The 27,240-nt window shown below is 37.7% G+C and overlaps 1 protein-coding gene across 3 annotated transcripts in view; it reads left to right on the top strand.

Annotated features, from left to right (window-relative positions):
- Nucleotides 1-11,192: 11,192 nt before the first annotated feature.
- The window catches only part of LOC133881386 (chromatin structure-remodeling complex protein SYD), a 35,699-nt gene continuing 19,651 nt past the window's right edge, over nt 11,193-27,240 (top strand). The window contains exons 1-21 of one of the 3 annotated variants that reach the window (XM_062320302.1): nt 11,193-11,372; nt 12,352-12,468; nt 12,577-12,638; nt 13,593-13,708; nt 13,805-14,590; nt 14,904-15,049; nt 17,114-17,280; nt 17,369-17,433; nt 17,495-18,271; nt 18,348-18,523; nt 19,605-19,702; nt 19,785-19,970; nt 20,125-20,305; nt 20,397-20,591; nt 20,668-20,711; nt 21,131-21,187; nt 21,418-21,514; nt 21,627-21,799; nt 21,909-22,122; nt 22,318-22,443; nt 22,552-22,641. In XM_062320302.1, the coding sequence (XP_062176286.1) occupies nt 12,364-12,468; nt 12,577-12,638; nt 13,593-13,708; nt 13,805-14,590; nt 14,904-15,049; nt 17,114-17,280; nt 17,369-17,433; nt 17,495-18,271; nt 18,348-18,523; nt 19,605-19,702; nt 19,785-19,970; nt 20,125-20,305; nt 20,397-20,591; nt 20,668-20,711; nt 21,131-21,187; nt 21,418-21,514; nt 21,627-21,799; nt 21,909-22,122; nt 22,318-22,443; nt 22,552-22,641 (3,861 nt within the window). In that variant the 5' untranslated portion in view covers nt 11,193-11,372; nt 12,352-12,363. The remainder of the gene's footprint in view (nt 11,373-12,351; nt 12,469-12,576; nt 12,639-13,592; nt 13,709-13,804; nt 14,591-14,903; nt 15,050-17,113; nt 17,281-17,368; nt 17,434-17,494; nt 18,272-18,347; nt 18,524-19,604; nt 19,703-19,784; nt 19,971-20,124; nt 20,306-20,396; nt 20,592-20,667; nt 20,712-21,130; nt 21,188-21,417; nt 21,515-21,626; nt 21,800-21,908; nt 22,123-22,317; nt 22,444-22,551; nt 22,642-27,240) is intronic. The other 2 variants (XM_062320308.1, XM_062320315.1) reach the window with 2 other exon arrangements.

Below are 27,240 nucleotides of genomic sequence, written 5' to 3' on the forward strand. Positions count from 1 at the left end.
AGCTTATTCAGTGTTTCTATGATGGCTTAACAGAGCCTCAAAAACAAATGATAGATGCCTCCTGTGGGGGTACGTTCATGCTAAAAACTGAAGATGATGCGTGAATTCTTTTTGAAAATTTAGCTGAAAATTCTTTACACCATTCATCATCCGGTCGTAAAGCACCTGCATCTAAGAACCAAAGAAGTGAGACAATTTTCGAAGTAAGCCATTCCTTATATGTGACTACTAAGGTAGATGCCTTATCAAGAAAATTAGATCAGATTATGGCTGCTGGTTTTGCACCTACAACTGCTTCTCATATTCCACCTCCACAGGAAGTATGCTCATTTTGCTCAAATCCATCGCATCAGGCGAAAGATTGCTCTGTCAAAGGACAATTTCCTAAAGTTCCTCAAGAGCAAGTAAACGCAGCCATCTCCAGACCGGTTAATGATCTTTATTCTCATTCATATAATCCGGGATGGAGAAATCATCCGAATTTCTCTTGGCGACCTCCAGGGAATCTGAGACCTATAGGAGTGCAGAATCAGGCGCACCCTTTGCCTCCTAATCAATCCTATAATCCAAATTATCGGCCCCATCAGTATCATTACCAGTCAGCTGCTCCTAGAAATTTTGCTTTTGAGGATAAAGTTTTAACTGCACTTGGCAATTTGGAAGCAAATACTCAATTGCTGAATCCTCATTCCCAATCGATTGCCAAGTTAAAAGGTCAAGTTGGACAGCTGGCAAATGCTTTTAATCAGAGAAAAGAACGGAAGCTTCCCTCCCAACCAATAGCTAACCCTAAGGGACAATACATGGTAGATGGGAATGCATCCGGCAGCACCACCCATGAAGTCCAAGCGGTTACTACCTTAAGGAGTGGAAGTACAGTCGATAATCAGGTTAGACAGAAGGACACTGAAGAAGATGAATCCCGATCAAATCCAAAGATACCCCTTGAGAATCCAAAAGATAAGTTGAAAACCACTCCTGAGATACCTAATGAGCCTAGAGCTCCATTCCCTGAACGTCTCAAGGAGCCTCCTAGTGCTGTGAAGCAAGGAGAAAGATATCAAGAAATGATGGATGTTTTTAAAAAAGTACAGATTAATATACCATTTCTTGATGCTATCCGGCAGATCCCACCTTATGCTAAGTTTCTAAAAGATTTGTGTACTCAAAAGCATAAGATGAGGAAGCGTAGTCCAGAAAAAATTCTTTTGACCGAGCAAGTGAGTTATTTGATACAACACACCGTTGCCCCCAAAATTAAGGATCCAGGTGCTCCCACTATCTCTTGTATTATTGGAGACCATACCATTGACAAGGCACTCATTGATTTAGGTGCAAGTGTTAATTTGTTACCTTACTTAGTCTATGAGCAATTAGGACTAGGAGAGTTGAAGCCCACGACGGTTATCTTACAACTTGTAGATAGATCCGTAAAGAAACCCCGTGGTATAATTGAAGATGTAATCATTAGAGTGGACATGTTTTACTTCCCAGTAGACTTCATTGTTCTTGATACAGAACCTGTCCCAGACCCTGCAAGGCTTATCCCAATCATCCTTGGACGCCCTTTCCTAGCTACGGTTAATGCTTACATAAACTGCAAGATAGGAGAAATTGAGATAACCTTTGGGAATATGAAAGTAAGGCTGAACATTTTCAAGGCTTTTCAGCATCCGCCAGATACTAATGAGTGTTTCTTATTGGACATGATAGAAGAAACTGTTAAAGACACACTCCTCTACCTTTTGATGAAAGATCCATTGGAGGCTTGCCTGTCTCACTTTGACTTTGAGGACTTTGATACAGAGCATTATATTGGCGAAGTTAATTCATTACTTGACACTGCGGCTACAATAGACTTTCCTCATTGGAGAGTGTCAAAAGAGCCGTTACCTAGTACGTTAGGCATCCTTCCTATTCCTTATTTGATTTCCCCACCAAAGCTTGAGCTTAAGCAGCTTCCTGCAACACTTAAGTATGTTTTCTTAGGTATAAATGATACTCTCCCAGTCATTATTGCATCTGATCTAAAAGATGACCAAGAGAGTAATTTACTGGATGTTCCACCGGAACACAAAGAAGCGATTGGTTGGAGTGTGGGAGATTTGAAAGGAATCGATCCCTTCATTTGCATGCATCGTATTCACCTAGAGGATAATGTTAAGCCCTCCAGGGAGGCACAAAGCAGATTGAATCCTAACATGAAGGAAGTAGTCATGAAAGAGGTAGTGAAATTGTTAGATGCGGGTATTATTTATCCCATCTCAGATAGTACATGGGTGAGTCCCATACAAGTGGTACCTAAAAAATTTGGTATCACTGTGGTTGAGGGTTCTTCTGGTGACCTAATTCCTCAACGCACGACCACTAGATGGCGTGTGTGCATAGACTATAGGAGACTCAAGTCTACAACTAGGAAGGATCATTTTCCATTGTTATTTATTGATCAGATCCTAGAACGTCTTGCAGGCCAAAGTTATTATTGTTTCCTGGATGGTTATTTAGGATATAACCAAGTGGTTGTAGATCCCTAAGATCAAGAGAAAACAACTTTTACCTGTCCCTTTGATACCTTTGCTTATAGACGCATGCCCTTTGGGTTATGTAATGCATCTGCAACATTCCAAAGGTGTATGCTATCTATCTTTTCGGATATGGTAGAAAAATTCCTTGAAGTGTTCATGGACGATTTTTCCGTCTTTGGACCCACCTTTGATGAATGTCTCCAAAACCTTTCACTCGTTCTTCAACGATGCAAGGAGACAAACTTGATATTAAGTTGGGAGAAGAGCCATTTTATGGTTCAAGAAGGAATCGTTCTGGGACACGTAGTGTCCAAAAGAGGTATAGAAGTAGATAAAGCAAAAGTGGAACTAATTTCTAAACTTCCACCGCCTACTACGATTAGGCAAATACGCTAATTTCTCGGACATGCCGGCTTTTATCGCCGCTTCATCAAGGATTTTAGCAAAATTTCACGACCCTTGTGCAACCTTCTTGCCAATGAGACTTCGTTCAACTTTGATGAAGCGTGTTTAGATGCATTCGAGACACTTCGCTCTCTTTTATCCTCAGCTCTGATTATGAAGACTCCCAATTGGTCTCTCCCTTTTGAGATCATGTGTGATGCATCCGACTATGCAGTGGGTGCTGTTTTAGGTCAACGTGAGGACAAGCTCCCTCACGTGATTTATTATGCTAGTAAGACTCTGTTAGAAGCTTAAGTAAATTATACCACCACAGAGAATGAGTTATTAACAGTTGTTTTTGCTTTGGACAAATTTCGCTCTTATCTTTTAGGATCCAAGGTGATTATATACTCTGATCATGCCGCGTTGAGGCATTTAATGGCCAAAAAGGAAATGAAGCCTCGTTTGATTCGATGGATACTCTTATTACAAGAGTTTGATTTAGAGATACGGGATAAGAAAGGATCTGATAATGTTGTAGCTGATCATCTTTCTCGTATATTTCTTGAGTCCTTTCTCATCCCAGTGCATGATTTCTTTTCGAATGAGCAACTGCTAGAGATGATGCCTCAAGAAATACCTTGGTATGCTGACATAGTTAATTATCTTGTTACAGGTAAGGTCCCTTCTTATTGGTCTAAGCAAGCTAAGGACCATTTCGTCAAGCAGATCCGATCCTATTTTTGGGAGGATCCTGAACTTTTCAAGTACTATGCTGATCAAATTATTCGTTGTTGTGTACCTTAAGGTGAAATTCATAGTATCCTCACATTTTGCCATACTTTGGCATGTGGAGGACATTTTAGTGCGAAAAAGACTGCGGCAAAAGTTTTGCAGAGTGGATTCTTCTGGCCATCCTTATTTAAGGATTCTTTCAAGTTTTGTAAGGCGTGTGATCGATGTCAAAGCCTTGGAACAATGTCCCGACGGGGCATGATGCCTCTAAACCCCATCTTAATTGTGGAAATTTTTGATGTATGGGGGATAGACTTCATGGGACCCTTCCCACCATCTTTTGGATTTGAGTATATTTTAGTGGCGGTGGACCACGTATCAAAGTGGATAGAGGTTGTGGCAACCAGAACCAATGATCATAAAGTTGTTGTGAATTTCATTCAAACAAATATCTTTAGTAGATTTGGTATGCCTCGAGCAATTATTAGTGACGGAGGAACACATTTTTGTAACAGATTTATAAAAACATTACTTGTCAAATACTCTGTCATTCATAAAGTTGCTACACCCTACCATCATCAGACAAGTGGCTAGGTGGAATTATCTAATAGGGAGATAAAGAGAATTTTAGAGAAAACGGTTCGGCCGAATCGCAAGGATCGCAAGGATTGGTCTTTGCGACTCAATGATGCATTATGGGCCTACCGTACAGCTTTCAAGACACCGATTGGCATGTCGCCTTATCGGCTTGTTTATGGCAAGTCATGCCATCTCCCTGTTGAGTTAGAGCACAAGGCTTGGTGGGCAATCAAGACCTATAATTTTGATATGAAATCTGCAGGATCCCACAGAAGGTTACAATTGAGCGAGCTTAAAGAGCTACGTAATGATGCTTATGAGACTGCCCGGATGTACAAGGAAAGAACGAAAGCATTTCATGATAAATACATCCGGCCGAAGACTTTCGTTCCAGATCAAAGAGTATGGCTTTACAATTCTAGACTTAGCCTGTTTCCTGGTAAACTCTGTTCAAGATGGGATGGACCCTATATAGTCACATCTGTATCCCCTCATGGAGCTGTTGAGTTAAAGGATCCCAAAACTGGCCAATTTTTTAAGGTTAACGGTCAGAGATTAAAACCATACATTGAGGGCTTGAGCATAACGAAGATGTGGAATCCGTTGATCTAACGGATCCCATCTATTTTTCATAATTAAAGCTTCATGTTGTACATTATTTACTTAAGTATATTCGGTTGTATTTTTGTTTTGTTGTGCATACGTTTCATCACCCTTTATTTTATTTTGTATCATTTATTTTTACTTTTCTTGTTTCTCTCTTTTCTAAGTGTCTGTTAAAAAAAACAGGAAGGGTGGAAATTTTCGATCGAAATCGCCCAATAGCCACATCACAGGGTTTTTAAAACACCCGAGCCCCCTCATTTCTTCATTTTCCCCCCAGCCACCGAGAGCCCTCCCTCACAACTCTCGGAACCTTCTTCCCAACTCCCTCATTTTCTTCATTTTTTGTCTTTTTCCTTCATTTATTTTCTCTTCAATCTCTTCTTCTCTCTTCCCTTCACCTTCCCTGCCCATTTGCACACCCAAATTTTGCCTTCCTTTGAAAAAATTTTTTGGCACACCAAGTGTTTGTTAAAAGTCCTCCGAGAGTGTTTTCCATGGAACCTGCCCAACCTTCCTCTCCCGACAGTCCCGGACGCCCCGGTAAGTTTATTAGATGGAAATGGAGGCAAAGACCGTTCAATGTTGAAACCCGTTTTGACATTGTCGGTGCATTCCGAGAGAAAGAATCGGTGAAGTGGGCGTATCGCCAATTCCGCAAGCGCAACTTGTTGCCACTTCTGAAGCCCGCCAATGATTTCTTTTACTCATCGTTTGTCCGTGTGTTCTACCAGAACCTCACTTATGACACGGACAATCCGGCTTACTTATCTTCTGTTGTTTTGGGCCAACACGTTTATGTGAGCGTTGACGACATTGCCAATGCACTTGGATGCCCTACTACCGATCCGCGAGGTCGCTTTGGTGAGTACCCTCCACGCTGTGATTTACATTTCATCATTCGTGACATGTTTAGAGGGGCCTACGGCGACGATAAACATACTTGTGCGAAGAGAGCGCAATTGCCACATCATTTGTTACTCGTCGATTCCGTGCTCAAGAAGAATGTGTGTCCGTTGGGGCACAAAACACAGAGGATCGGTGACTTTTTGGCAGCTCTATATGCTTTGAGAGACAATATTGGGTGAGCATTCCCGAATTGATATGGAGGCAAATGCACAAGTGCTGGGAAGATATGATAGAGAAGAGGCTGACGAGTGTTGCATAGCGACCACTTCCTTTTCCGTGCCTCATTACCAAACTCATTGTCGATAGTGGAATTCCTATTCCTGAGAGGGCCCTCTTATATAGGAATATCCTAGTGTTTGGACTTGCCCAGTGGACGCAAAGTATTTTCTACATGCCACAGATGAGCGAGCCGTTGGTTGATATGGAGGTCGAGGATGTGCGTGCAGATGAGACGCACGAGGGTGAGCAGTCAGCTCCTAGGCAAGCATCAGTTCAGTCCATTCCCACAGAATTTTCATTACTTCAGGGACAATTGGACATTTTAGCTAGGGAGATGCGCGACACGCGTACTGAGATGCGAGAGACTCGCGCGGAGATCCTGGCTCGGCAGAGTGCTATGGAGGACATGCTGAGAGACATTTTAGGACGCCTTCCACCACCTCCGGATGCTGCACCATGAGTGCCTTTGGGCACCTTTATTTTCTTTTCATCATGGCATTGTATTTTTCATTTACATTGTGGTTTTGGTTTTGATGTTATCTTTCTTACACAATGTATTCTTCACATGCCATTTGATGTAACCAACAGGGCTTTTGACTTTAAGTATGGGGACTAGGCGATTTCTTTTCTTCTTTATTTGTTCACATTGTACATTCTTGTTGTTTTTAGTTTTAATTTTCAGGCTAACTGTTTCCACACCCTAAGTTTTGGGGTATGCTCTCAGCCATACCTCCCCCAATCAGGTTTTCTTATATCCTTACTCTTGTGCTTACTTTTGATACACATTGAGGACCATGTGTCCTTTAAGTTTGGGGGTATTGAGACACTTTTTAGATTTTGTCCATAATTTTCGTTTTAACATGTACATATTTTTATGTTACTCCTTAGAATATGGTTGATTTATAATTGTGAATTGCATTTCATTGGCAAATTTAAACTTTTGAATACATGAACACAAGTAGAGACTTTAATTTTGTTCACTCACCTTTGACTATGAGAATGCATGTGTTGAAAAATTTGAAAATCACGAAATACATTGGCATTTTGCTTATGGGTATGATCTTATGTTATAAATCATACATAATTGTTTTGAGTGTTTTAGATGGAATTTGAATGTCTTGTGGGATGAGTGACTTGGGCATTATAATGACACAGTTAAAAAAAAAAAAAAAAAGCTTCATTGAGTAACCAGACCTCTTGCCTCATTAAGCAATGAGTGTTCGCGTCAAAAGATGTAAATAAATAAAAAATGGTTAATTTGACTTTGTAGTTCTTTTTGAATTGAGTTATTAAGCCTTTTGGGATGTTCTACATCTAGTGCCTTAAAGCCGTCTGGTTCGGGAGTCACTGGGTTAACACTTGGTACATAGGCCAATTAGACACTTAATGGAGTTAAGCATTGCACAACTATATTAATATTGTAAATAAAATTAAAACATTGCCTATGCCTTGGTTATTCCATCTTGTGAGGAATTTGAAGAAATTTGAGACATTAGAAGCACATATATATAGGAAATACTTTGAAGCCCCATAGCTATATGTTAATATCTTAGTGCTTCGATTTGAACATATGATATCTTGTCAGCCATTTGTGAGTGAGTAGACAGGAATTCTCTAAATTGTGTGAAGATGGGTCTGTTAGTTTAAGATTGTTCATGAATAGGAGTCCATTATTTTGAAGATACTTTATTCTTAGGGTTAACATAAATGTTTGTAGGTAGCATTTATGTTAAACCTTCACAAGACTTCACTCGTCTACTAGGGTAGCCTAGGGGTTTAAAAGGCTTGTTGCATGTGCTAAGTGCAATTGTGTTTCCCACAAAAGAGGATTTTATGTAGTTGTTTATTTTTAATTTTAATGCTAGGGACTAGCATTATGTAAGTTTGGGGGTGTGATAAGCGTTGAATGTTTTTACATTCAACGCCCCTTAATTTGCATATGTTAAACCCTAATTTGTGTTGTTAAATAATGTGTTATTATGTTTTAGTGTTTCATCTTTTTTTTAGGTCTTAATTGAAAACAATAGCAAAAATCAGCAAGTTAAGCCTAATGAAGACATTTGAGGTTCAAGTGCTTCTGCCAAGAAGAGGAAAATCGATCAAGTATAATCGATCGATCGAAATTTCCTTGCATAAAAAGTCGATCGATCGATTATTCAGTCGAACTTAAAGCGATCGATCGAAATTTTCAAGGCAAAAGAAGTAGATCGATTGACTTCGGATATTTCAGAAAGATCTTCAGATGTTGACAGCTTTTTGTGTGGCTCAAATTCATCCTCAAGTTGTGCGGTTCTAATCAGATTTTGTCACCATCATTTTGTGCGGCTTAGAGTGATTGATTAAGCTAGATTTGTTGTACCAAATCCTCTATAAATAGAGGATGGACGTGAGAGTTAAAGAGGGAGAGTTTTTAGTTAGTTTTCTTAAATTTAGTTTTTGTGCATTCATGTGATGCACCATTTTCTTCATATTTTCCAGATAGCTTCGAATTAAGGTATTTTGATATTGTAACTTATTTTAAATCTGTTTTTAGTAAATTAAAGTTTGAATCTATTTGATGCAAGTGTTCCTTACATTTTCCAGCAACTTCTTTCTACTTCTTTCTCTTGTTTGTGACATTTTATGTTCACTACAACTCTGGAATCCTTAAATTCCAGAGTCCTTAGCTTGTTCTTTAATGTTTTTCTTAGATTTTCTTTCATTTAATTCTTGTTTTTGATTATTCTTAGTTGTTAGGTTAGATTCATTCACTAAATTTAGTTGCTTTACATCTTGTTAGTGTGTTTTGTAGTTCTTAGACATTTTAGAGAAATGAGTTATTCTTCTCCTAGAAGAGAATCCCATATCTCCATGAGTAGTTAGTTTAGTTCTAGGGTGTTGATGAATTCTCTCTAAGTGCCATGGTTTAATTGTATTATTCTTGGAATTCCTTGTAAGTGTAATGATTACTTAGCCTAGAGATGGTTAGGTAATGATGTTTATGACATAATTTATGTGAATTTGGTAACTCATGCTAGGGAATATATACTCTCTACACTCTTTTAGTTTCATTATTGTTTAGATGCTTTTCAATTATAATATAATTTTACGTGGAGGTTATGTGCTAACTTAAGATGATTTATACTTTTGTCCATAGATGTGTATGCTTATTAAAAAGGTCTTATAGTCCATACTAGGGAGCATGAATCATTCAACCTTAGGTTTTAGTTAAATGACTATTGTATAAGTAGATGGATTATCATTGCCTTTAACTTAAAGTAATTTCATGTTGAGATCGTCGTGTGATTGACAATTATTACGCGCTCATATTACACTTGTGAAGAGAATCCGAGAGGAATATAGTATGCCATGTGTATGAGGATTGAGTGAAATCAATGCCCTACACTTTTCTTTTTTCTTAAAATCTCTCAATTTTAATTGCTTTAGTTCATATTAGCTTAGTGATAAAACAAAACAAATCTTATTTTTCAAAATTAAATTAGGAAACGTCATAAGTATTTCATAGCAAAACAACTTTCAATCCTTGTGGTACGATACCCTCCTTAGTCCTATTCTGCAAAGTCTCGTACTATTGCGAGTGGTTATAAATATTAAAATTCACGTAGTTGTGAAAATCGATTAATTTGTTAAACCAAAATTCCTCATTTTTAATAATCGCTTGATAGCTACCACTTGTGGTCTATGGAATTTAGTTTGGCGAGAGGGTTTTTTATAGGTTTAATTGGGTAAGGCAAACTGGCTGTGTTGGAATGCTCCCGTTAAGTGCTTGGCAATGGCTTTTGTTTTCTATAGTAAATCTGTGGATTGTAGAGGGCTTTTTTTTTTAGGTTTATTTGGTTAAGGCAAAAAAAATAATTGGTTAAGGGCCAAATTAATTTGTTGAGAAGGGGCCAATGGGCTAAAATATATATATTTTTTTAGAATTTTGTTTTTTCAACCATATAAATTTTGTTTTTCAATAAATTGGGGGGGGGGCATGGCCCCTGCCGGCCACCCTCCTCCTCCGTCTCTGATGAGCGCCACGTGAGAATTACACGTGACAAATTTTCTCAACTCTAATGGCCCACTCTTACCTAAAGTGCAACTTGGAACAAAGTGATAGATGGTAGAAATGAATAGAAGTAAATCATAGTTTAGAGGCATAAATGCAAATAGGGTGATAGTTAAAGGAACAATGTGTAATTCACCCTTAAAAAAAGGTTGTTCCATCTTCTTCTTCTTCTTTTTATTTTATTTTATATTTTTTATAGCTAATTGGTGCACACTTTATTTATACTACGTAAAAAAAATAAAGCAATGCAAATATTGAATAGGTTCATTCGTAGAGGAAAAAAGTTCATTTAAAATTATAGAACTCATTTTCAAGTAGTGTTTCTCACCTTTTATTCATATTCAAATGTTTCAAACTATTTTTTCTGTATCTTACTTATATTTTTCATATGCTAATTAATTTTATATGAAAGTAAATTACGATACACGACCATAGGTCATAGCATAGTACAAAATAACACATTAGACGAATAAATTCTATAATTTTATTAAAATTATTATACACATAGATCTAATATATCCATGTACTCTTAATCACAAGCCATAAAAGTTTAAGAAAATAGGTCCTCATTATCGACAAATATTTTAAATTACTAAATGTTAGTATATTTTCATATAATCAAAGTACATTTATCTAGGATCTTTTTGTATATTTTTATAAGTCGCAAACAATGAGTTGGAGACCACGTCTCATGAAAATGAGGTCACTAGTTAGAATCCTCCCTCCCTCCTCTTGTGTGGACACGTTAAAAAAAAAAGTCAGCAAACAAGTTTTCTGGAGCATCTTTCTACTATCCATCAAAACTTAAAAGTATAATAATTGGAAGAAACTTTTGTTAAATTTTTTTTGAATCCTATAAATTTATAAGGATAATTCTATCATAGTGTTCTTAAAATCTTAATTACTATTTTTTAATTTATATAATAGAAATCTTACAATATTGATTTCTAGATGGTTTATTATTTTTGTTAAATGATAAAAAATTAAATAGCAAAATGTAATTTTTTTAATTTAAAAATTGATAATTAAATTTTAAACTATCAATTATAGATTATCCTATAAAAACCTTGAAAGCGTTTTTGTAGAACATCCAACAACGTTACTTCAGTTTGATTAGTACTTAAATAAGGTATTTTCCGTAACTTTACATAATATAGAAAAGAAGCATCTCAACTCTCAAGCAAATATCTTCACACGTGCGACCAATTGGCCCGTGTAACCGTGCTGGGATTCAGACTATCTTATGCAATTCTAGTCTCATTTGTTAGCGAGGGTTTACGATCGGACAAAGCACTGTGTAGCTGACCTTGTACGTGTCAGCTTTCCCGGTTCAATTTCCGGGGAATTACGCTCGGATCTCCGATAAGGTAACCATCCAGATGATCTTAACTTCTTAGACCCCGTTTGTTTCCCGTCAAAACATTTTCCTTGGAAAGTTTTCCCGAAGAAAGAAAATTTCCTAGAACTTATCACCGTGTAAAGCTGAATTTTGTTTTGGTAACGGTTGCAGACGACGCAGATTTATGGCTGTGTGTATGTGTATGCTGTATAAATAATTGATGGAATGCTGTTTAAGATGTTGTTTTTAGGTTATTCATCAGAAAAAGAAAGATATGTTTTCAGAGAGGAAAATGAACGAATTTACATGCAATTGGTAGCTTATGCTCAACTTAGAAAAGTAAAAAAAAAAGGCTATGCTGGAAATCACTATGACATTACAAAGCCATCTATTTGAGCTGTCGCTAAAAGGGAAGCGCTGGCGCTACTACACCGTATGGAATTGGGTTTTAGATAATGCCCTTTTCCTAACACGGTGAATGCGGTGATTTTGTTTGTTTATTTGGTTTATGGAGTTAAAGTTAAATTTCTTGCTTGTTATTTTTGGATTCAGTATTATATCCCGAAGATACTTTTTTTGATAAGTATTATTTCCTGAAGATACTAATGGTCTTATACCTTCAATTAATGTTTTTCTATTTGCTTTCCTTCCTTTTTTCATATCTATGATGTTAAGAAGTGATTTTGCTTGCATGACTATAATCTATCACTTATTGTGTTAACACATATTCTTTTATATGAAATACATGTTATGCATGAGTATGTGATACAGTGATAAGCAGGTAAGTTTTAGGCTCGATTAGGTGTGTCTTTGTAACTAGTTCACTGAACTGAACTCAGGTGCACTGTAATGCATGTCTATATTGTTTTAGCATGTTACAACTTATTGTAATATAAGTTAATTCCTAACCATTTATGAGATGGGGTGCTTTGGATTTAACATTATAATCCAGCGAATTATGGTTGGACTCTAATATGCTGACTTTTTTTTTCCTTAAATTGCGTTAGAGTTAAAATGAGATGGCGTCTTCACAAAATGTTGAGATGGAGGCAGCAAAATTCCTGCACAAGCTCATTCAAGAGTCTAAAGATGAGCCTGCAAAATTGGCTACAAAACTTTATGTGGTGCGTTTAGTTTTCTCTTAAACAAACATTCTTAATTGCTCTCATTACTTTTGCTTTGTATGCCATAATTGTACATGTATTTATGTTTATTATCTTTGGGCCTTTCAGATATTGCAACACATGAAATCGAGTGGGAAAGAACATTCGATGCCATATCAAGTAATATCAAGGTATAGAGTTCCAATTCACGATTAATTTGTTGTTTCATTTTCTTGTACATTGGATAGTCTATTTAGATTGATAAAAAATTGTGAAGGAGAAGCCCATTAAGTTATTTTGATCAGTGCTGGCCTAAAAAGAAAGAAAACCTATTTTGATCTGCGAGAGAATTATTGACTGCTGCTGTTCTTCCTGTCCTCTATAAAGTAGGTGGATTTAGTAAATCTTGCTAATTCAGATAGTGAACTGAAGTATTTAATGTCGATTGAAATTGTTAGCGACGGATGCTTCTTTTGTGCTTTACTTATACGGTGACATAAATGGATGGCCAGCCTGATTCAGTGGTGCTGCTGTGCAATGCTGTCTTAACTATAATTATCCTCCCATTCTGATGTTGAGGCATTAATGGCACTGGGATGTGTGCAGTGGAAACTGAGATCTATTTAGAATTAGATTGCCCAAATAACTTTGTGATGTTTGGAGGAGGATGATGATTATTTTTAAAGGTCAAGCTATTTTCCTAAATGGAATTTAGTCTGTTTCTGCTGTTTGACTATTAAAAAGATGCTACTGTGTTGTATAACGAGCTTAAGCAGAACTAGGCCTGAAGCAGGGGACTTTTTCCCACCTGAACATGTTTAATTTACTTTATTAGTTTAGTCCTGCTGGATCACACACAAAAAACACTGTTTGGTAGGAGGATAATGATGGCACATATTGGCCTTTCTAATCTAACATAGAACCCACAAACTTGATTCAAGATTTTGTTTAGACGCCCCTGGATTAGTTGCTCTTAATGCTTAATGTGTTCCTTTTATTGCTCATGTGATATTCCCTCTTAACTCTGTTTTTGCATCTCTAAGGTAGCAGGTGGAGATTGCAACTTGTTAACCTAAGTGCTTGATTTCAATTGGTTGACTTGTCATTGTGGTTCATTTTATTTTTTCTAACTTCTTTTTTCCCAGGGCAATGGAGACTGTTATCAACCAACACGGCCTTGATATTGAAGCTTTGAAGTTATCACGCATTCCTTTGACTGGTGGTAATCAAATAGGTGATTCAGCATCTGCTCAGTTTCCAGGTAAACTACTCTTAGTCAAACTGGGATTGATGTTGAAAATTGCTTAATTGTGTCACTTTGGATTAATCTTTAAGATATTGGAACACTTTTATACAGGGTCTTCACAGGCAGGTGGGGTAGCAAAAGATTCAAAAGTGGGCTTGGCTGAAAGTGAGGTGTCTAAAGTTGACCCATATGCTTCAAACAGGCCGCCTGTTGGCCAAAGCAGTTCAGGGCATGATTATTATCAAGGATCTGTAGCTCATAGGAGTAGTCAGTCTTTTGATCATGAAAGTCCATCTAGTTTGGACTCTAGATCTGCCAACTCGCAATCACAAGAAAGGCAGCAAAGGGATGGTAAAAAAGCCACTGCAAAGAGAAAGAGGGGAGATACATCATTACCAGTGGAACAGCATGACAACACTCAACAACTTGATACTCGAAATGCTGTAGTTAATCCAAGGAAGGGGAAGATGAACAAGGTTGAACCGTTGGCAAGCCTGTCAGTTAAAGGAGGTGAGCGTACCAATTTTAACATGGCTCCAAGTAGTGGTCAAATGGAACATTTTTCATCATTGTCTGGTAGCATGAGATCAGCGCTTAGAACCAAGCAAGAGGGTCAACATATGATAGAGAAGCAGTTGGATTCGGCAAACATGAGCAATTCAATGCTGCGGGCTCCAAATCCAAAATACCCCGAAGAAGTGGAAGTTTCTTCTGCTTCAGGACAACAGCAAGGCGGTTCCCTACCTTCCCATGATATCAGGGGTGGATGGAATCAAAATAAAACAGGCTTACCATTCGAAAAATCTCAAGTACCCAGATTTTCTTCTAATGTTGTTTCTGGTAATATGATGGCAGAGATATCGGCACAGCAGTCAACAGCTCCATCTCTTGGGTCAAGTAAGGATCTGAAAGATGTTTAAGTTATGGATTTAAAATTGTTGGAAAATTATGCACCTGAGTTTTGTGGCTTGAAAATCTGGAAATGTTTCAAATTTAACCGGGGTTGAAGTTTGTTTAACTAACTTTAGACCTAGAGCCATGTGGGTAAAGAGATTATTCTGGAATAAGTCTCTTCTTTTGTTTTTTTGTTTTTGTTTTTCCCTAAATCTGGGGCATTGAACATTGCTTATAAAGGATCTCAAGGTTAGAGTCTAAAGATGTCGTGGATCTGATAATGATATCACTATGGGGTATTGCTGTAATTTTTTAGGTGCTTTTGGCAAGGTTCAGGGAGGGATGGCCATTGCTCCTAGTTCTTATCCGGTAGTAGAATCAGGATTTTCGATTCCAATGCGATTCAGTGGTTCTTTGGAGCATGAAGGAGGAAGTTCAAACATGCTAGTTGATGCAAACAAGGTACTTACTTTATATTCATAATTATGACTTCCTCTTTCTCGGATAAATTAAGAGTGTGCTGCGAAATCAGACCTGTCATTTGTGCTCCATCCCAAAATGAGTGTGAAATTTTCCTATTTTGGATGTCTAAAAATAAATGTCCGCTTCAAAAACTCAAGAAAATTATTATCTTTATTTTCCCTTGTTATCCTTACCCAAAATATACCTAGAGACTCCTTGAAATTTGTACCCTCCGTTAGATATTTTGGTGAAAGTTGTGCCCTTCTTCGAGAAAACTTTGTGCTGTTTCAAATGAAGGCACTCATTTTAGGATGGAGGGAGGAGGCAAAAAACATATGCAGAAGGGGGAGATCTCATCCAAAAAGCAGTAGCTTCTAGAATATTTTGTTTTGATAAGTAATCGAGATATCATTAAAAGTGTAAGGCGCCCCTAAGCACACAAGAAATATATAATAGAAGTCACCTAACTAGTAGGAGTAAAGAGAACAAGAAAATCATTATAACTAATCACCAAATGAGAAAAAGAAGCAGCTGTCTAGAGATATAAAATGTTGAAAAATAAAGATATAATCTCCTCCGAAGTCATCTCGCGGTCTTCAAAACTTCTATCATTCATTTTCCTCCATAGACACCACAAGAGGCACGAATGCACCATCTTCTACACAATAGCACTCTGAGTACTATCGGCAGTCCACCAACAAGCATTCAAGTTGACTACTCATCTGGGCATAACCCAAGACAACCCAAAACGATTGAAGGAAACATTCCAATGGCACAAGCAATACCACAATGAAGAAGAAAATGATCCACAAACTCCCCATTACCTCTACATATACAACACCTGTCAACCACAACTCTTCCGGAGATTATCTAGGGCAAGGATCTTCCCTAGGGCCGGCGACCAAACAAAAAAGGCCATCCGCAATGGGACCTTACTCCGCTTTGTTGGTTTGTATGGGTATTTTTGTTTCACTACATAACTAATGGAATGCTTAGAAAAACACTCTTCCAAGGAAAACAAAAACCATCATTTCAACGCTTGACACTGTAGAAGGAATCAACACCAAACAATCCTTTTTTGGAGGGGCTCCACCATAGTTTGTCCTCCCATTCCCTTCTCATTCTTACTAAATACAACACCCTGAAGAACGAGGCAAAGGCATACCTCCCAATGATGAGCCGCTCTAGCAAAGTTCATGTTCCACTGAATAACACCTCCAGAGAACTCCATGTGAACTACAATCAAATAAAACTAGAAAGGCTTCCTTAAGGATCATATCCCCACACCAAAGATCATGCTAGAACCTAACCTTGGACCCACCTCCCACCTCAAATATGGTATGACTATAAACATCCCCAACCCTTCTTAATATTCTTACATAAACTCACCCCATACGCCCCAACAGGCTTATTAGAGCTCCACCCTCCCCAAAAACTACCAAACTTAGAGTTCACCACCACTCTCTTCGAAGCCTCTCTCTCAAGTGCATAGCGCCAAAGCATTTACCTAAGAGAGCATGACTGAACTTCAGCAAGTTCCTAACCCCCAACCCTCCCTCAGAGATCGGTGTACAAACTTTGGACCAACTCACCAGGTGATATTTGAACTCTTCGTCTAGCCCACCCTATAAGAAATCATGTTGAAGCTTCTCAATACGGGTTGCAACACTTGTAGGGAGAGGAAAGAAGGACGTGAAGTAGGTGGGTGAGTTGGATAGGTATTACTGATAAGGGTTAACCTACCAGCCTTATACAAATACATTATTTTCCAACTAGCCAACGAGAAACAAGTCAATCTCATTTTATGTCTTCTTGCTCAACATATGTTGGTGTAAACAAGTCAATCTAGCGCATATTCATTTTTTATGTTTCTATTGAGTTTTGTGTTTGTTGATTTCCTAGTAGTCGCACTCTTTTCATTGTATTTGGTTTTTTTGTTGTGATCTTATTGATGTAGGTCATGTTTAAAAATTCGTTCTGCATGCATCATCTCTAACTCTGCTATTTAAAACTTTTTGTTTGTATCAACTTGCCAGCATAACATGATTTTTTCTTTCCCAATAGACTGGCAGGCAAAGTAACGTGTCAGAAATGAGTATGCTTAGGAATGCGGCTCCTAGAGATACAGGAAAAGCTCCAATTCCCCATGCTCCCACGGCTTCTGGCATGCCTTTCAAGGAACAACAGTTGAAACAGCTAAGAGCCCAGTGCCTTGTCTTTTTAGCATTCAGGTTGGTATCACTTCTTTAGCATCTACTGTCTCTTTTTCGGTATGTTTCTCAAGTCAGGTTGTTATAAGCAGTGGTTTTCTATTTGCAGAAATGGTTTGTTGCCAAAGAAACTGCATCTTGAAATTGCACTTGGAAACATCTTTCCTAAAGAAGGTAAGTTATATTTAGTAATTTTTCTTGATTGGTTTTCATTCATTAACTTGGAAAAAATCAGGTGGCAATACAGATGGACCTCGGAAAGAGCTGAGTGACCATAAAGGAAAGGTGCAGTCTTCGAACGATCCTAGTAGCAGCCCCGATGCCATGATGCCATTCGTAAGACCGAACACTGTGAGGGAAACTGATATACTCCCTCCAGTTGCCTCATCTACTAGAAGACTCATGGAGGCTGACACCTTCCCAAGAGAAGCCGGGAGCCTAAAAATGACCGAGGACAAAAATGGCCTAACTTCTGACATTTCTGTACTTGCAGAAGGAAAGAAACATCTTCTAGCTGCAAGAAAACCCGAGGCTGAAACGCAGACTCAGGAAATAGCAGCTTCACAGGCTTGTTTAACCATGGCACCACAGCAGCCTGGTTCTTTAAATACAAGGGGTGCATTAGCTGTTAGTAATCCTGTTGAAGATGTCGAGAATAGCCATCTGCAAGTTGGAAGGGTTAACCAAGCTTCTTCTGTTATGGGCAGAAATAAGCAGATGAACCCGGAGATAATTAGCTGGACTGGAATTGGTGGTCATAGTGAGGTTTCTAGGGGTCCCATACTGGCCTCTTCTCTTCAGCATGAGTTGCTGCCAGAAAGAAAAGATAGTAATTATAGTCAGTTTCAAAACCTCAGTAACAGCAGTGGTCCAGGGAATCAATATGCGGATAGTCAATCGTCTTCTTTTACATTGAAAGAGCAATGGAAAACTATTTCGGGAGTTGACAATGATCATCACACCGCAATTCCAATGAAGGATGCTAATGTGATGTCAAAACGTGTATCTCAGGGTAAGAACCATGCCTCTAAACCAGACAAACTAGTTCCTATTGATGACATGCTAAATAATGGTATCTTATACCGCAGAACAAGAAGAGGAAGATAGGTCAGTATCTACTGATTCACCACCCTCTCCAAAGTACACCATGTCAGAGAAATGGCTTATGGATCAGCAGAAAAAGAAATTCCTAGTTGAGCAAAGTTGGGTACAAAAACAGCAAAAAACAAAGCAAAGAATTGCCACTTGTTTTGACAAGTTAAAGGTTTGTTGTAAGACTTATACTCGAGTGCTCGACATTTAGTTATCTCCTTGTTATCAATATCGGAGCATTTGTCAAATTTGTTTGTCTGGCAATTATATGGTTTTCAGCTATCCTAATCTATTTTTGTATTCTTGGGCTTGGAGGTTCAGGACTAAAAGTTGCTGGTTTGCTGTCAGAACTTAATTTTTGTCTGTCATACTTTAGTATCAGAGTATGGGTGATACCACAGAGACGGCAACCAACCAGTGTCTATTTAAAATGGAGGGTTTCTGCTAGTGATATTCATAAGTAATCCCTCTTGTTACAGCCCCTGTATGGTGTCAAACCTCTGTTTGGTATTTTAACAAAGTTTCTAACTTATCAAAAGGCACAGGATATATACACATTGCAAAATTGAATAATGGTGATTTTTTTGGCTAAAGTGATCCATACAAGTAAGTGGTATTTGAGGACGGAGCGTTTTAGAAACTCATGGAAAGATTATTCTGACTTTCTTGGTTCTCAAAGAATGCCCCTGTTTTTTCCGTCTTTGAAATGATATTGATGTTGACATTATAATTATTACTATTGTTGCAAAAAATTATCTGCTGATCAATGGAATGAGATCTTAAATTTTTTACTAATTTGAGTTCTTAATGTAAGTACTGGGGTTCTCAAATTACCATGAGAGCGGCCTTTTGGAAGTTCTAGGTTTCATGCTTGTAGGCAATGTTGGATGCAGTGGTACCTTACAAATTACCTGATAGAAGAAGTTTTTGCTGCCATGAGGGATTACTGTTTGCTAAAGAATGGCATGCTTGTCTCACTCTACCAGATTTGTATATAATTACGTGCTTGTGGAAAAAGAAAGGGCCCTACAGTTGGGGGGAGGGGGGGTGTTGCAATTTGAATTTCTGACTGATGAAAATATTCATCTAAACGATGTATTGCCATGATATTGTCTTAATTCACATAGTGCACAAAACACACACACACACACACACACACACACATTTTACTATGCATTCAAGAAGATGCTCTGTTAGTGGGGCTAACTTTGTTAAAATATTTGATGTTGCATGTGGCCCATGTTATGATGCAGGAAAATGTAAGCTCATCTGAAGATATATCTGCAAAAACCAAAAGTGTCATAGAATTGAAAAAACTTCAACTGCTGGATCTTCAACGCCGCCTCAGGAGGCAATGGACCTTCCTAAAGTTACTTCCAAGTTTTAGTTATACTCTTATCATTTTGGCGCTAAATTTCTTTTGTTTTGTGCAGTGATTTTCTGAATGATTTTTTTAAACCAATTACAACTGAAATGGATCGCTTGAAATCATTCAAGAAACATAGACATGGTAGGAGGATAAAACAAGTTGAAAAGTTTGAGCAGAAAATGAAGGAAGAGCGACAAAAGAGAATTCGTGAAAGGCAGAAGGAGTTCTTTAGTGAGATAGAAGTTCACAAGTATGTATTTTGTCTGTTCAGTTCTGACCATTCAGTTTTCTCATTTTATCTTTTAATGCATCGTTGTTGATTTCTTCATGTGTTTGTTAATAATGGTATGCCTTTGAGCACAATGTGTACACTTATTGACTTGCTTGATAACCTGAACTTTTAGGGAAAGACTGGATGATGTGTTCAAAATTAAGAGAGAGCGCTGGAAGGGTTTCAATAAGTATGTGAAGGAGTTCCATAAAAGGAAGGAACGTATCCATCGAGAAAAGATCGACAGAATCCAGCGTGAGAAGATTAATTTATTGAAGATCAATGACGTGGAGGGGTATCTGCGAATGGTGCAGGTTCGATTTGTCTTACTAGATTCTTTTACTGATGTAACGGTGGCATGATACCTTTTTTCTTCTTGCATAACCTTTTCGATAATCGTATTAGGATGCAAAATCAGATCGTGTTAAGCAACTTCTCAAAGAGACAGAGAAATATCTTCAAAAGCTTGGATCCAAGCTTCAGGAGGCAAAAACTACGGCAGGGCGTTTTGGGCATGATATGGATGAGATAGGAACTGAAAGTGTTATTGAGAAGAGTGAAACTACTGTTGATAATGAAGACGAAAGTGATCAGGCGAAGGCAAGTTTGTTATTTGTGCACTCTATTGTGTTTACAATAATTTTTACTAATTTTTGTTATTTTGTATCCTTTGCAGCATTATATGGAAAGCAATGAGAAGTACTATTTGATGGCTCATAGGTATTAATGCTGTTTTTCTTTTTTTAATCCTATACTCTAGCTTTTGCTGTCACTTTGCTTGCTGCTTAAGATTGGATTATTTCACTTTGGAATATTCCTTCAGCTGCTGCTGACATCAGCCTTTATATGCCTATTCATTTTTTCATTTTATCTTCAGGAAGTTTGGCTCTCCTTGTAGAAGTTTGAATTTTATAATACTTGTGAAATCTGGATGCCTTGTGGCCACTGATTCATCAATTTCTTTTGTTTATGAGTATTGAATTATATGCTCTGCCAAAAAAAGAATTATATGCTATTTTCCTATATACTCTCTGTGTACCTGAGTAGTGCATTTCACTTTTAGTGATATTTCGATAATTTATCAAAAAAAGAATTATATGCTCTTGCCAAAAATCTGATAATCTAGTTGATTGCTGCAGTATAAAAGAGAACATTGCTGAGCAGCCATTTTCCCTTCAGGGTGGAAAACTAAGGGAGTAAGTTGATTGTGCACTCTCTAATTATAAATGTATCTTATCTTGGCTTTTTTTAGTTATCTTTTTTGGGGTGGATGTTTCCCGCTCTCATCTTAATTGATATTAATTACTGTCCCTTTAATAACTTATTGACTGGCATTTTATATCCAATCCTGTTCTCTTGTGTGGAGTATGCTCTTTGTTGTCTTCTTGAATTTGAATTCTTAATGACTGCAGTTTTTGACCTTCAGGTATCAAATGAATGGCCTAAGGTGGCTGGTTTCACTATACAACAATCATTTGAATGGAATTCTTGCGGATGAAATGGGCCTTGGTAAAACCGTTCAGGTATGGGTTGGTTCTGAATCTATCATACTCCGACAGCAATCTATTTTCTAGTTTGTTGTTACACAGCCCCCCATCTTTGTATATGTTAACAATTGAACTTGTGGGTTCGTAGGTTATTGCTCTAATGTGTTACCTCATGGAAACCAAAAACGATAGAGGGCCATTTCTTGTGGTTGTGCCATCTTCAGTTCTACCTGGATGGGAGTCAGAAATAAGCTTTTGGGCCCCTGGTGTGCATAAAATCGTCTATGCTGGGCCTCCAGAGGAGCGGCGTAGGCTATTTAAGTAATAACTTTTGAGCACCGGCTACTGTTTTTAATTTGCTGATTTTGCTTTATTTTTATTTGAACTATTGTGTGCTATTTTGTCGCTTGGCTGTTCCTTTGTATTGTAGGGAAAAGATTGTTCATCGGAAATTCAATGTCCTTCTGACAACATATGAGTATCTGATGAATAAGCATGATAGGCCGAAACTAAGTAAAGTACACTGGCATTACATTATAATTGATGAAGGCCATCGCATAAAGAATGCTTCTTGTAAATTGAATGCTGACTTGAGGCACTATCAGAGCTCTCACAGATTGCTGTTAACTGGAACGCCACTACAGGTCTGAGATTATTCTGTTTTTGTGCTTTTCTCCAATTTATTGTTCTTAACTCTCTTTTGTGCTTTGATATAAGAAATACAATTTGTCTAATAACTTCTACGTGTACTTAGTGTGATTTAGCTTTGCTGTTGTTTCTTTCTTTTAACTTTGTAGTTGATGTTTGTGGACTAATTTCTTATTTTCTTTTTAATGTAGAACAATCTTGAGGAATTGTGGGCACTGCTTAATTTCTTGTTGCCTAATATTTTTAATTCATCGGAAGATTTTTCTCAATGGTTCAACAAACCATTTCAGAGTAATGGTGATAATTCACAGGATGAAGTAAGCATTAAACTTGTTCTCTTCTTAAGACATTGATTTTTTTTGCTCTCTTATGTAAATTCTAGTTGCATTAATCTCTATGACTCTAAATATTTGCATTATGACAAGGCGTTACTGTCTGAGGAGGAGAATCTTTTGATCATAAACCGGCTTCACCAAGTTCTACGGCCATTTGTACTTCGGAGGCTGAAACACAAGGTACTTGTATGGTATTTTATGCTCAGCAATAACATTTACCTTTTATGAAGTTTTTTAAGTATACATTGATGCATTGGAGTTCATCTCATTAATGAAATGGTGCTGGGTGTTGGTGGCTCTAGTAGTCCTGCTTCATATGATGTAGTTGTGCATTTCAGAGAAAATTACTTCTCAGTGATCATCATGTCTATCTGTCATATCTGTATGTATGTATGTACGCACGCATGCATGTAGGTTTAGAATCCTTGGTTGGGAATTTTTTCCTCCAGGTGCCTAGTCAATATAATGAATACTGCTAAAGAGCTTTTGTGGTCAAGACTCCTTAAGAGTAGCATTTTTCCATATCTAGGACATGGACATATACATGCATAAAATGCTGAGGTACTGTCGTATCTGTAGGTATGTATAGAAGCAGGTATGCGTGTAGCTTTAGAATCCTTGGTTGGGATTTTTTTTTCTCCAGGTGCCTAGTCAATGTAATGAATGCTGCCAAAGAGCTTTGTGGTCAAAAACCCTTTAACAGTAGCATTTTTCCATATCTAGGACATGACCATATACATGCATAAAATGATGAGGTACTAGTGGTTCTGGTTGTTCTGTTCAGCTATTGCATTCAGACCTGAAATACTAAGTCTTGTTTATTGTTTTTGTAAATTTAGTGATGTTATTATCATATGTTCGTTCAAAATTGATGTATAAATTTGACATGCAGTTGATTTTCTCATCTGAGTTGCATATTCCAGTAATAACTGGACTTGTTACAATGTTGTAATGAAATTTGAAGTGCATGACATAAAACTTATAAGGGCTTAGGAAATAATTTTGAAAAGTGTTCGGGTTGGTTTGGTAAAGTTTTGAGAAAGGTAAAAATTGAGAATTGATTTGGTGGGGGACACATTTGAAAAGAAGTGTTGTATGTAGGGTCCACAAAAGAAAATTCGTTTTGGTAAAATTTTGAGTAGCGTTTCTCAAAAACAAAAAGCTAAGAAGTGTTTGCAATTTTTTTTTTAATAAGTAAACGATTTTATTAAAAACCAAAGGGCGCACCTAAGTACATAAGAAGTATACAAGAAAAACACCTAACCAAAAAAAGAAAAACAGGTAAAAAAGGTAATGAAAACAATCATAGGAGGCTATCCACTGGAAAAGTGTATAGAAAAAGAAGGCCTTTAGCTCCGCCACCGTCCTCTCATTGTTTTCAAAGCTCTGGACATTTCTTTCTCTTCAAATACACCACATCAAATAAAGCGCTATCATTTTCCAAATAGCTTCTCACTTTGAGGACTACCAAACTGTCCTCTCCAACAAGCAACAAGATCACACACATGAAGAGGCATGACCCACTATAACCTGAATAAATCGAAAATGGAGATTCATAAGGCATTGGCTATCTCGCAATGGAGTAGGAGATGTTCAACAGATTCCCCACTCTTCTTACAACAGATCCATAAAAATATTTTACTTTCTTAAGTTTTCCAAAGTGAGGATCTTACTTAAAGCAGCTGGCCTAACAAAGGGGCCTTACTTTGCCAAACACACCTCCATGGAAAGGGAGTGCTAACATGGGGGATCAAGACATTATAGAATGTTCTTACATCAAACAACCACCTCTTGAAGGGGTTCCAACAAAGCTTGTCTACGCTGGCTTGTTTCAAATTAATGGAATACAATTGAAAGAAAACCGAGGAAAAGAATCCCAACTCCCAATCATGCCGCTCTAACAAAATTAACATTCCACTGAGCTAAGCCATTAGAAAACTAAAGATGATCTGCCGTGAAAGCATCTCTGCCTTAAGGGGTTGTTCCCCACACCACACTTTGTGCCAAAAACTAATCATAGACCATCTCCCATATCAAATCAAGTATATCTAAAAAACTCATCCCAACCCGTTCTAATGAATTTTCGGAGACCCACCCATATGACCCAATGACTCCATTAGAGCACCACCCACCCCTCTGACTAACATATTTAACATCCACTACCATTCTTCAAAGAGCCTCTCTCTCATAAGCATAATGAGATAACCACTTTCTCAAAGAGGCTCAGTTGAACATGAACAAATTCCAAACCCCCAAGGCCCCTTCATTGTTCGGAGAACAAAACTTGGATCAACTTACTAGGTGGAATTTGACCTCTACACCCAAACCTCCTCACAAGAAATCTTGTTGCAACTTCTCAATTTGATTAGCCAGGCTAGCCGACAGGGGAAACAAAGACATGAAGTAGGTAGGCAAATTAGATAAGGCGCTCTTGATCAAGGTAACTCTACCCCTTTAGACAAGTAAAATGGCTTCTAGCTAGCCAAATGACGCTCAACCTTCTCAATAATGCCATCCCAAATAAATTTGGCTTTGAAAGAAGCACCCAAAGGAAGACCTAAATACTTCATAGGCAAAGAAGAGATATTGCAACACAAGATCCTAGCCAAACCTTGTACATTATTGAAATTACCTACATGAACCAATTCAGACTTAACCAAATTGATCCAAGCCCGAGACAACTTCAAACCGTAAGAACAAGCAATGTAAATCACAGAGGTGATCTGGGCTTGCCCCACAGAAAATTATAGTGTCATCTGCAAACAGAAGATGAGAGATATCAATCCCACCAACATTCTTAGTCCCCACAGAAAATCCAGACAACAAGCCCTCCCTCATTGTAGTAGAGATCATCTTTCCCAAAGCCTCTATCACAATGTCAAACAACAACGAAGACAAAGGGTTCTCCCGTCTCAAGCCATGACAGCTACCAAAAAAATTGGTGGGAGTGCTGTTTAACAATACAAAAAATTGCACCGAAGAAATAGAATGAGCTATCCAAGTACACCACTTTCCCTCGAAATCCCTCCTCCTTAGAATATACAACAAAAAATCCAATTAACGCAATCATAAGCTTTTTCTAAATCCAATTCTCAAAGTACACCCGACTCTCCTGATCTGATTATGCTATTGAGGCATTCATTAGGAGTGAGGACGGGATCTAGAATCTGCATTTCCTGGATGAAAGCGTTCTGAGACTTAAAAATAATCTTCTTCAAAACCATTTTCAGACTGTTATCTAGAACTTTGACAATAATTCTGTAAATGCAACTGACTAGACTAATCAGAAAAAATTCCTTAGATAAAAAACCCCTGAAATCTTCGGAATGAGAGCAATAAATGTAGCATTGAGGCTCCTTTCAATCTTGCTTCTAGCATGGAAGTCATGAAAGACTTTCATGATGTCTTCTTTAAAAACATTCCAGCAAGCTTGGAAGAAGCAATAGAGTAATCGTCAAGGCTTGGGAGCTTTCACTACCTCCAAAACCTCCCCTTTCTCAAGCGCTCTCTCCAACCACCTCAACCTTATCAATAAAGTTAAAAGAAAGTTCGTCCAACTTAGGCCGCCTATTGAATTGCTTGGAATGCAAATTCTTATAAAATTGCACAATGTGCTTGCTAATCTTAACCTCGTTGGAAGAAACTGAACCATCAACCAACAAAGATTCAATGGTGTTATTTATTCTATTAGAGTTGGCCATTCTGTCAATAAACTTCGTGCACTATTAACCCTTCCTCAATCATAAGGCCCATATTTCTGTCTCCATTTTACCTCCTCCATGAGAGTGAACCTCTCCAAATCACTTGACACTTCCGCCTTCCTCACTCTCTCCTTGTCGCATAAGGCCCCCTCTTCAATGATATCAAGACTAGGAAGGAAGGTCCTAATTTTTTGACCTGGTAAAAGATCCACCAACAAGAGGGAGATCCATTAGACCTTGATCGAAAATGAAATAAGAAAAATCCACCATAGATGGGTATAAATGGCCTACTCTTGATCTCTCACTGGGTAAACGGGTGATGTTAAAATCACCTCCAATGCACCAAGGCAAGTTCACAATTGAGCAAAACAAACAATTAATCCTAAAGAAGCCTTCTATCCCTTTCAGAATTAGGATCGTAAACACTTGCAAAAGCCCAAGTAAGATGATTTTCAATGTTTTTGAATGAACACGCAAGAGTGAACTCCCCTACACACTCATCAATTTTTTCCTTTGCCCTTTTATCTCACACAATCAAAATTCCACCGGAAGCCTCTCTAGAGTCTAAACAACACCAATCCACATGTGAGAACCCCACAATCTTCGCACAACACTACAAGACATAACCTCCAGCTTAGTTTCCTGAAAAAAGACAATAACAACCTTCCATTCTTTGAGTAAATCCCTTACCATTATACATTTATCCCCCTCATTTAACCCTCTCATGTTCCAAGATAACAACTTAGACTTCATTAAAAATTAAGAAACTCCTACCCTTGCCTCTTCCATGGCTATTTTTTTTTTGATGAATAATTCAGATCTTATTGAGAAAAAGGGTTAAACTCTTGTGAACGAAAAGTATACAATAGGAACTTAACCATATAAGCTGCTACAATGTAAAAAGCAAATCAAATCAATCAGATTTGTTGAGACAAAGTTAGGAACATTGACAAGAACCCATCTCAAGAGAGATCTCAAAAAAGAAGATTTTAGAAAGAGTATGTTTGTCTCACTATCCTCGAAAGACGACGATTCATTTCTCTTCAAATGCTTCACATTAAGAGGGCATGAATAACTT

Source organism: Alnus glutinosa, chromosome 1 (genome assembly GCF_958979055.1).
Source record: "Alnus glutinosa chromosome 1, dhAlnGlut1.1, whole genome shotgun sequence".
Lineage (NCBI taxonomy): Eukaryota > Viridiplantae > Streptophyta > Magnoliopsida > Fagales > Betulaceae > Alnus > Alnus glutinosa.